At 42.3% G+C, this 10,416-nt stretch overlaps 1 protein-coding gene across 2 annotated transcripts in view; it reads right to left on the reverse strand.

Annotated features, from left to right (window-relative positions):
• Positions 1–9,165, reverse strand: part of scube1 (signal peptide, CUB domain, EGF-like 1) — a 386,703-nt gene extending 377,538 nt beyond the window's left edge. For both annotated transcript variants that reach the window (XM_041216271.1, XM_041216270.1), the window contains exons 1-2: positions 9,002–9,165; positions 5,153–5,275 (exon numbers count right to left, since the gene is read on the reverse strand). In XM_041216271.1, coding sequence (XP_041072205.1) covers positions 5,153–5,275; positions 9,002–9,089 — 211 coding nt within the window. In that variant the 5' untranslated portion in view covers positions 9,090–9,165. The remainder of the gene's footprint in view (positions 1–5,152; positions 5,276–9,001) is intronic.
• Positions 9,166–10,416: the final 1,251 nt, after the last annotated feature.

Here is a 10,416-nt window from a genome sequence, read left to right on the forward strand (position 1 = left end):
CACCCTGATGTTTTATGTCTTACGGAGCCCCTCAAAAGATGGCCAGAAAACTTTTAACAGTTTAATTTCTGTGGAGCCCGAAGGAGCACAAGGTCCTCCTGGCTCTAAGAAATATTACAAGTGACTACCAGCCCAACCCATCACCTCAGGGAATAAGCAAGACTGGAATGCACAAGATGACACACAGAGTAGAAATGGTCAGGAAAACCCGGGGTGAAAAATGAGGAAGCAAGCATTGCTGACCAGAGGATATGTGGAATTGGCCTTGATTAAAGAACCGAGAGAACCAGATCTCTCAGGATATGCTTTTTGAAGGAAAGATATTTAAAGAGCATCAAACATACATTCAGGATAGTCTTCAAGAGCATTCAAGTCAACAGTCCATACCTATTGCACTGTATTGCATGGCTTTGTAGGACTACAGTCCATATTGACCAACACAATGATGCTCTAAGAGCAGTATTAGTTTCTGCCCACCCTGTACTGATCATCCACTGTGGCTGCCAAGCTCCCCGGACATCTTGGAACCTCCTCGTCCCGGGGGTCATCCAGAAGTAGCCAAGAAAATGGGGCAGCAGCATGCACTCTTCCTCCATTACAATTAATTTGCGCAGCATAAATTTAGCTGTAAAAAATGTGACCTTTGAAATCATTTACAGCTTGGACTTGAATAACAAGGAGTCTACCACTACGACTAATTTCTGCCGTGAATGCTCAAGCTGCTGCCAGTAAGGCCTTGGCACCAGGATGGAGAAGGTTATCTCATCTGGCTAAACAGCCTCAGTAACTGTTTGCAGAAAACCATCCTTCAGGGTTTCACTGATCTGATTTTTAGGAACACAAACCTAGGGATTCCAGTTTCCATGCAGAGCTAATACCCACCCAGTTCAAGTAGGAAGACATGAATGCTTTCCCATGAGGCTGCTGTCTCAGGAAAGCAGAACTTATGTGCCTTTCCACCCTCTTCCTTAAATGCCTGTACAATGTAGCAGAAAGGAGGCATGGCTGGCCTACCCTTGCAGCAGCACAAGAGATACCGCCTGCAGCAGGTCAATCTCAAGACTTAGCTGCCATGAGATGAGGACCTCCTCAGTCCCAAGAGACTCCTCCCTCACAGATTCTCAGCATTCAGGTAGTACCTAGAAAGCACAAAAGGATAGATCTGGGAAGTCATATATCACACATTTGAACCAACCAAGAGTCAATTAGTGCACACACACTTAAGGGTTTTAGTTTGAATTTAGGATCATCTATATGACGTGGATGCAGTTGCTGTTTCAGCAAGGTTAGGATGTGGCTTTGATTAATTGGTGTCAACAGGAGGCATGTAAGGTGATATGCAGAGAAAAGTCTGTAAATGAGGCAAGAGGTACACAGACTCTGAACAGATGTGCAGGTGTGATTGTAAAGACAATATCTCATATCAGTTCCTTCATCATTCCTTTCTTGGGTTCTTGAAACCTGCGTCTATCTTTCAGCAGCCCCCAGTAATGCTGGGCACCCTTTTTATATGAGCATTTAACAATAACAAGGCAGTAACCCTGTCACTTAAATGTGTCTGACAAAAAAATTGACTGGAATCCGATTAATGGTATGAATTATCCAAAAATCGAATGCTATAAAGAGGAAATGCAGAAATTGAGTATCAAAGCAGTGAGAAACTTCTGCTATCATACAGGCAGGATCAATGGCTTACAACGCCTCAAGATATTTGAAACAATAGAGTGCCTTGAAAAACTGATTGCATAGATAGTACAGTAATCTGTTTAATACAAAGCATCAAAAAGCCTATTGTCTGAATAGGAGACCCACTTTCTCAAGTGCTCATCAGAAGCCTGGAGGAAATGACAAATATTAAAAATTCAAGAAAGTTTTTTTTCCCATTCTACCGAGGACCTGATACTCCCTTGTGCACTTGCCACCCTTCTACAAATAAATGCACTACAATCAGCGCATCTACATTTGATGAAAGGTTATCGCTTGCAGTTGTTGAAATAGTTAAATCAAAGATCTCTGATGTTATGAACTTCTTCAGTAGCAGTAAAACATGCCTTCTACATTTTTACAACTGACTTAATACAGACTGTACAGGTTTGAAAACGTTACTTCAGCTGTGGGCAGACTATCAGTAATGATGGTTGTGGTCTTTCTCAGGACACAAGTCAGTTTGGTTTAGCCATTGTGCTAGAAATCAAAAAAACAGAACTTACAGCTAAGAATAATGCATTTTATGCCAAATATCTATACTGTAAGCAAATCCAAATGATGGATATTTGATTTGTCCATCAAATCATACATGATGCTTCAGGTTGGTAACATAAGATTGGCAGACCTTTTTAAATATATTAAATTTTATAACACAGAAACAGGCCATTTGGCACAATAGCTCTATGCCGGTGTTCATGCATCACACGAGCCTCCTCCCATCTTACTTCATCTCACTGTCAACAGATACTTCTACTCTGTTCTCTCTTATTTACATCTGGATTTCCCTTAAATGCATCTATGTTATTCACTACAATGCTCTGTGTGATAGTGAGATCTGTATTTTCGAAATTCTGAATCAAGGAGTTTCTCCTGAATTCCTTTTTGGATTTATCAATGACTATCTTACAATAATGACACCAGGCTTTGGACTCCCCTTAAGGAAAGACCTTCTCCACATCAATACGAGCAAACCCTTTCCTTATCCTCTATCAGATCAATTGGATAATTTCTCAAACAGCAAAAACTGCTGGGAATTTTGCAACCAACTCCTTATTCATGGTAGGGTACATGTATGCACTTCATTATTTTTTCATTACAAAATAAAATACACATCTGTTTAAAGAACTGTCACAATATACACATCCACCTTAGAATATTATGTTTTGCTTTCATTTAACACAGAATATATGTTCTCATTAAATAAGGAGGTGAGTGTTTATGCAATGATATTATTTTCCTAATAGGCAAATCTCACGAAATGTAACTGCAGTCAAGCAGAAATACATGCCCAGAAAACCCTCAAGTCATCAGTGCCAGGTGGGCCCAATATCGACCGTTCAGCAGACTGGTATATATGCTCTTGCGTGATGCAGCAGCTCATTAAAGTTTCACTGGCCAGGGACAGGAGACTCTGGGCCTGAGAGTCTCAACTCTTTTCCATATGCCTGATGTTGTTGACCTTGTTGAAGGTGAGTGGCAACTCTTCCCCAAACAAAACCCTCCCAGAAACTACAGGGGAAGATTGGAATCTACTCTATCCAGGTCTAATTGAATTTATAGCCCTTTTGCCAGACTAACAAGAGGACTACACTGGAATGGCTACAGAAAGTCAGCTCCTGAATTTATACTCACTTTCCATCTTATATGGATATGGACTAAATAGGTGTCATCCTGAGGTCAATTATGTGCTAATTGTAATCACTGATAAAATTTGGTTTATATAAAAATGCTACAAAGGAAAATGCTCCCCCCTTCTTCCGGAATCAAGAGGTTTCATTGGTGGACTGATGACCTAATGCTATAGATAGACTAGTTAGTTGTAAACCCCAACTCCTCCTCGGAAAGATCCAGGTTACCAAGATCCTGCTGGCTTGGCATTATAAATGGCTCCACCTCCTCAGATACTGTCCTTCTCTGTCATTCTCAACCACTCTGTCCTTGTAAATTACAAGCCCATCTCTAACCTTCCTTATCTTACCAAAGTCATTAAACATGTCATCATCTTCCAAGTGCCTGCCCATTTTTCCTATACCTCCCAAATTCAGTGTCTCCAATTAACCTTCCGCCCTGATGGAACACTGAAATCACCATAACCTAAATGACAAGCTGCATCCTCTGTGACTAGGATGCCTCCTCCTCCTCTCCGCAGCTTTAGAGGAATGGGTAGATATTCTGGTAGAGGAAGTAACTGGGAGGAGGATTCCATTCTCCCAAATACTTATCTTCTGCTGTCCACCTGGGCGGAGCTACCTTTGTTTGCTTCTATTCTTACTTACCCAATCAGAGCCAGGTTCACCTGCAAGCATGCAAAACAATTAATAACCTTTCTTAAAAACATAAAGATCAATGAAATTGGAAAAGAAAAATTGGAAGTTAAATAAACATTTAGAGGGAAGAAGCACACTGTGCAGAAAGCAGATTTATGCAATTATTGAGGAGAGATTTATGGTATACAGCACTGCAAAATGTCTCTCACTCCACCATCAGATACCAAACTTTCCTCCATTATCCTCCTGTTCTTCAGAACTCTCAAAATCTATTGACCTTAGCCTTGCCATCTCTTTCTTCCAGCAATAGACTCAAAGCATATCAGCTTGGCAATTTTTTTTCAGTTCCCCAGTCCTCGTGCAGTTCAGCATTCTTTCCTGCTGCAAAACACTGGAACGTTCTTCTATATAGCGAGTGCTAAATCACTTATGAGATGTTGCAGATGGAACAGAACGTTTCAGAAATATGTTTGAGCATGCAATAAGATAGAGAAAAGTGGATTTTGAATCAAGTTTTAAACAATAATATTTTAAGGAAAATCATATTAGAAAATAATGTGTTTAATGTTTAGGTCATATGATACAATTTCCCAAATAAGATAGTAGATGGGTAACCTGCTTCCTGATCTTTGCCAAAGCCACTATCAAACAAAGATGGCTTCCAAGAGTGACATCCATTGACATATTTAAATATTCATTCTTCTGCTCCACCAGATAAATATCACATATCCTCTGGACCTCCCCAAGACAGCCTGACTAAGATCAAGAACTCTGTCTGTATATGTGTGTGTGTGTGTTAGGGAGAGCGGGGGCATCTTTTGAGCCCGCACCCCCCCCCCCCCCAAACAATGTTTCCCTTGTCTAACAGGTTCTGAAATTATACCGTGAACGCTAAAACCAAATATTTTATTTTGTATCTAGCAGGCTCTAAGCACGAGGCATAAAATATGTTTAGAAAAAGCAAATACTTTAACTACAGTATCGAGATCATTCCACAGAAATAATGGTGTAATGGTTGTACAGATGAGAGACAGAAAGATTCACATGATGTTCAATGAAAGAAAATAATTTCCCGTGATCCCGGAGGCTAAAGGGATTTACTTGGAAAATCGGAATAGAAAAATGTTCAGGAGAGGAAGGCAATTAACTGATCCAGCAGATGTTAGTCTCCAATGTACCTTCACATTGCTTCCCGTCGCCTTTATAGCCTGGTTTGCAGATGCATTTGTAGGATTTGGGCGTATTTTGACAGATTGCATCGATATGACAGTCGTCCGTTCCTACCGCACACTCATCTACATCTAGAACCAGAGCAGAAACACACAGCGTCAAGATTTCATTCAACAATTACACAGACTCGCTGCCAGCGACAGTTATTAAGGAGAACAGGTCACATTTTCCACGTACATGATGCGAAAAAAATATCGATGCGACAGAAGTGCTCAAGCTTGGTTTCTTAGTAAACGGTACCCACAATGGCACATTATTCTTCTGTGTTACTGGTTTTACATCTCCTTGTACAAGAACTCCCAAGTATTTTGAATCGTGAAATGTGCAAATGAAATGTGCAAGCGTCCTGCACGGTTAGGATGCTGACATTGGGGGCCCTGTACTATTTCTCCGTGGCTTCCCATCCAGCATTTGGAGAATTTACAATACCATGTAAATTGCAGTACTGAAGCAAGCCATTTGGCCCATCTAGGCTATGCCAGTGTCGCTGCTCCACACGATCCTCCTCCCGGCTACTTCCTCTATCAGAATATCCTACAATTCCTCCTCCTCCCCCCACCTCCCCCACTCCCACCCCTCCACCTCGTGCACTTACCTTGGCTCCTCTTACAATATTGAAAATTTTCATGCTTATCCCTAATACGAAAGAAACCAACCTATTAGCTGCTCAATATGTTTCTATTGCATGAATTAGAAGCTCCACCAAATATCTTAAAGAAATAAGCATAACCACTTTCCGACTCCTGCGCGCTTTAAATGTGCACTGCTTCGTCCCTTGTTGGCACCACACCAAGAATCAACAATAATTGGCTTCAATACATTTGTATAAAATAGGTGGAGATTCGTACAAAAATCGGTCCAGAACTAAACTTGCATTCAATAAATAATGCATCGGCATATTTTGTACCAAAGTGCTAATATCGACTTTTTTTTTAAACTGGGGCAATACAATTCAGTGACGAGTGTCCCTGCAGATCACAAGCGTCATGAGCAATACGTAAACCGACCTACACTTTACAAAAGAGCTGTTAAACCGATCAGTGACGTTTAAATTTAACAGAAAAAAGCTACCTGAATGCAACTAAAATAACAACTGTTAAGAGGAAGTTGCCCATTTGCTATCCATTTATTTTAATCGCCAGATTTCCAAATTCTGCAGCTTTTGGTATTAGTGATAACAGTCCTGCACAAACTGATACCTTCTGGTTTGCACAAGTTTAGTGAGTAGTGTACATCTGTTGGTAAAAGGGCCGAGGAATTACCCCCCCCCCCCTCCCCGCCCTTCTTGTTGAGTTTCTAGTATTCCCATGGGGCCAATATTCCAAACGAATGGGCGGAACAAATGTGCAGCTTGTGAGTGTCCGTGTGTGACAAGGCGATGTTATTCTATGGTTGCTGGAGGCCACAACAAAAAATGCCGAACTACGCAGCAATCTCTTTTAAATACACATCGGTCTCCCTCTCATAACACCGCTGGGCGCCTTTATATATATAGAAATAAAAATGGAAATTCCTGTTCTTGCGAAGCTAGCTTCTTCAGTTGTCAAGTCTACTTAAATCTATTGCACCTTGAACCTTTTTTAAAGGAAGTCGGGGCAATTAAGAGGCAATGTTGCGTTAAATTATGATTATTTTGTTTAGATCCGTCTTATAGTCGCCAGGGACAGTGAAACCAAACCGCCTCGAGCCATCTCAAATATATGTTCTTGATTTCTCATTATAGTTACCGATATACGGGCTCAAAACATCAATTTCGAAAAATCCCGCTTTATGAACTCCCTTACATTTGCTCTGGCAATGATTTTAGCAATCCCGCAGAATTGTGTAGGATACTTGTCAACCGCAAGCGTTACTGTCAACTACACAGAACTTGATGTGGATGGTCATAAACAACGCCTATGTATTTATTCCATGTCTCTGGTGGGATAAATCTTTGCTTATATCATAAGCATATAAAGAAAACTAGTTATTTTGGATTGGATATAAAATAATGTCAATATAAGACAATCCTGATCTTTTCTGGGGCGCATCCGATTTTCCAGTCAAAGTAAAGCGTGGAATGAAACTAACTTTGTAGGTATTTCAGTTAAAAATTGACGACTCATGTTTTGGAAGCTGATTTTTAAAATGGGCAGATGTTTTAGTTAGTGGTTTTGAATGGTGACTTACGGAGATCTGTCACATTACAGCAGCCGCCTTCAGGTGCCCAATGCTACTGATTGATGGATTGCTGTCAATAAGGCGGCTCTATTTACTGGCATTTGACTAGTAATCGATTTATTCACGGTATAATGATCCATCTGTGTCTGGGACAGCCAGACAGTTCCTCGCTGAGTCTGCCCACCAAAGGTAAATACAAGAAATAGGTCAGACAACACAAAGCGTCCCAATAAACTGCGCGCCGGCGTGTTTATTACTGTATCCCAATATTCTGTTGTGATGCACGTTTTAAGATAAGATAGCCTCGATGTGTCTGAAGGGCTCATTGATACTAGATTTAATAGACTGCAATGGTCCATTACATGACAATAATAGAAACTTAATGAGCGTTAAAATGCTACGCGAGTCTTGAATGAGTACGACCTCATTCATTCAGAGACAATTATTCAAAGCCCTTACGGAAACAACGGCTTTCATTTTTAAAAAAAAAAAATCAATTGAATTTGCCGACTCAGTCAAGTCTAAACGTGATTTCAGCTAAATGAGAGTGCGCTCCAGCAGGAGACGTATGCAGTGAAGCAGAAAAGAAAAACTGCCTGGTCATATTTTGACTCATTATCAAGTGCTTCTCTCATATGGTTTCTCCGGACTTGACAGCTGGATTCCATGGCACCGCCGCCGCCCTCAGAATTACTTCAAATGAGTCCAAAGGGGGCTTTTCATTAAGGCTCGAGGGGGTCACTCCTCGGTGTGTTGAGCAATAAGTAAGAAATCCTCCCTTTCTCTTCAGGGATGTTTTCCTTAATACATACAACATGCAGAATGTGCTAGAGTTCGGTGCCCAGATTAACTCCTAATTTGACTAATGCAATTTTGTAAAGGTTTCCGATTATATATACATACACACAAAGCTGAGCATAGTTAGCATGTCTGATTGAAGTATAATACGATAGAACTTATTAGCAAAGAATAATTAACTGCTATATATCATCACGTGTCAAATTTAAAACATTAAAAAAATGAAGCCAATCCTTCCGTCCGGGTTTTCAGATTGGTTGCACCACGCAAAAAGTTAGTCAATTCTCAAATCCCACAAAACTTTAATAGAGAATATCTAAACTGTTGATTTTCTAAACATACTTAATACGTTTACCAAAAAAAAGTGTTTTATTAACCTCGATTACTTTGAAACTGTTAAAAACTTGAAAGGAGTCCCAGATTAGCATTAAAATGCAAAACGGTCACAACTGAAAGAAAATGCTTACTCCTTTGTTCCATGTCCCCCCAGGTACTTTATTTTGCTCCTTGGCCAACAATAAAGTAATGCGCTGGTGGTGTTAATGACTTCTGAAAGTTACAAATGTTTTCGCGCAAAAGAAAAAGGGTTAGTTAGCTGCAAATTTGAACATGTTCGCTAGACGCAACTGATAACTGCTAAAGTCCATCAAAAGCCCACGGTATTAAAGAAAGATTCCAAACCTGGATTCGTTGGCAGCACTTCATATTTCCCTAATTTCTAACAACTGACAAGTACTCTCACCCTCCTCACTAAAAATAAAACAATGAAATTCCCCTTTTACCATTTTCAAAAGAATAAAAAGGTTACAGTAAGAAGGTTCAAATTTCGGAACTCTTACCTACAAGCCCACTAGTTCCCAAGGACCGACAAGTATTTAACAGGACGAAAAACAAACAAAAGTGCCATGAAAAACAAACAGTCCCCATAATGATATGATTCGATCCTTAGTGTTTCTTTGATAAGACGCGTTTGGACTGAGAAATTGACCAGCTGACAGCCTCATTTTCATGCGAGAACGTCAGGGCACTGGCGCGGGCTCGAGCGCGGCCTGCAGGCGCGAGCCCGCCGGACATTCCCGCCGCCGCGCTCCAGCGGGTACTCGCCCGTCCAATGACGTCACTGCTGATGGAAGGGCGGGCGCTCTCGCGCAGTTAGAGCGAGCTCCTATTCCTATTGGTGGGGTGGGGCGCGAGGGTGTTCGATCAGAGCACGCCTGTGCGCGTGCTCCAGGCAGGACATGGGTGAAGGCACTGGGCGCGAAACCCGTCTCTCCAGTATCTGCGCGCGTCTGGGGGCCGAGGGGTGGGAGGTGGGAAGCGCGCGCGGGGAGGGAGGGTGAGGGAGCGCGCTGGATGGGAGGGTGAGGGCGCGCGCGGAGGGTGGGAGGTTGAGGGAGCGCGCGCGATGTAGGGCGGGGCAACGGGTGGGAGAGAGCGGGAGCGCGCGGAGGGGTTGTGTGAACTCGCGGACGGGGTTGGGCGGGGACGCGCGGAGGGAGGAAGAGGCAAGTTGGAAGGTGTTTTTTTGGGGGGGAGGAGGATGATTGGTTCAGGCTGCAGTGAATGGGAGTTTAACATCATTGTCGGCAGTGAGCGGGTCTGCGGGAGGATTCCCCCGCAGAGCAGCGCTTCACTGTAACTCGCCACTACCCGCTCCGCCTGCACATCTCACTGCACCGGAGGGCAATGTCCCAGCGCTGGGGTCGCCCCCTTGTCCCTAGTTCAATTGCCTAGGATCCCCTTGTCTCCTCCTCTTGCCCGTAATCTTGGCGATTGCTGGGATTTTACAATCCGTTGGTGAGGAATTTCCAGAGCTGAGCCAATTCGAGTTGGCAAGCGTCAATGTCCAACTTCGATCTCCTTGACAACCAAAGGGGAAGTCGTGTGATTTTACCCTCGAGGTCAGAACAAAGGAATATGGTTAAAGTTGGGACAAATATAATAACACAAGGTTTCTTAACACGAGCAACTATCTAGATGCATTTGATGGTCTTTTTGGTTTGGGGGTGGTAAGCTGTGTTGTTGCCAATATTTTGCAATACCATGTTAGTTACTAATTCAATGATCAGAGTCTTCTGCTGGTTTACGGTTAAGTCTCCGATACCTGTGTCAATGAAAGCTTTTGAAAGTAGATCAATATGTTCAGAGATGGAAACGTATCATCAGTTACTGATTTATTTGCTCCATTGAGCTCCTTTTGGTGCGGGGGGAGGGGAAAACAGAATCGAGAGGAAAGCTTCTTATTTTCCCCTAG

Source organism: Carcharodon carcharias, chromosome 21 (genome assembly GCF_017639515.1).
Source record: "Carcharodon carcharias isolate sCarCar2 chromosome 21, sCarCar2.pri, whole genome shotgun sequence".
Lineage (NCBI taxonomy): Eukaryota > Metazoa > Chordata > Chondrichthyes > Lamniformes > Lamnidae > Carcharodon > Carcharodon carcharias.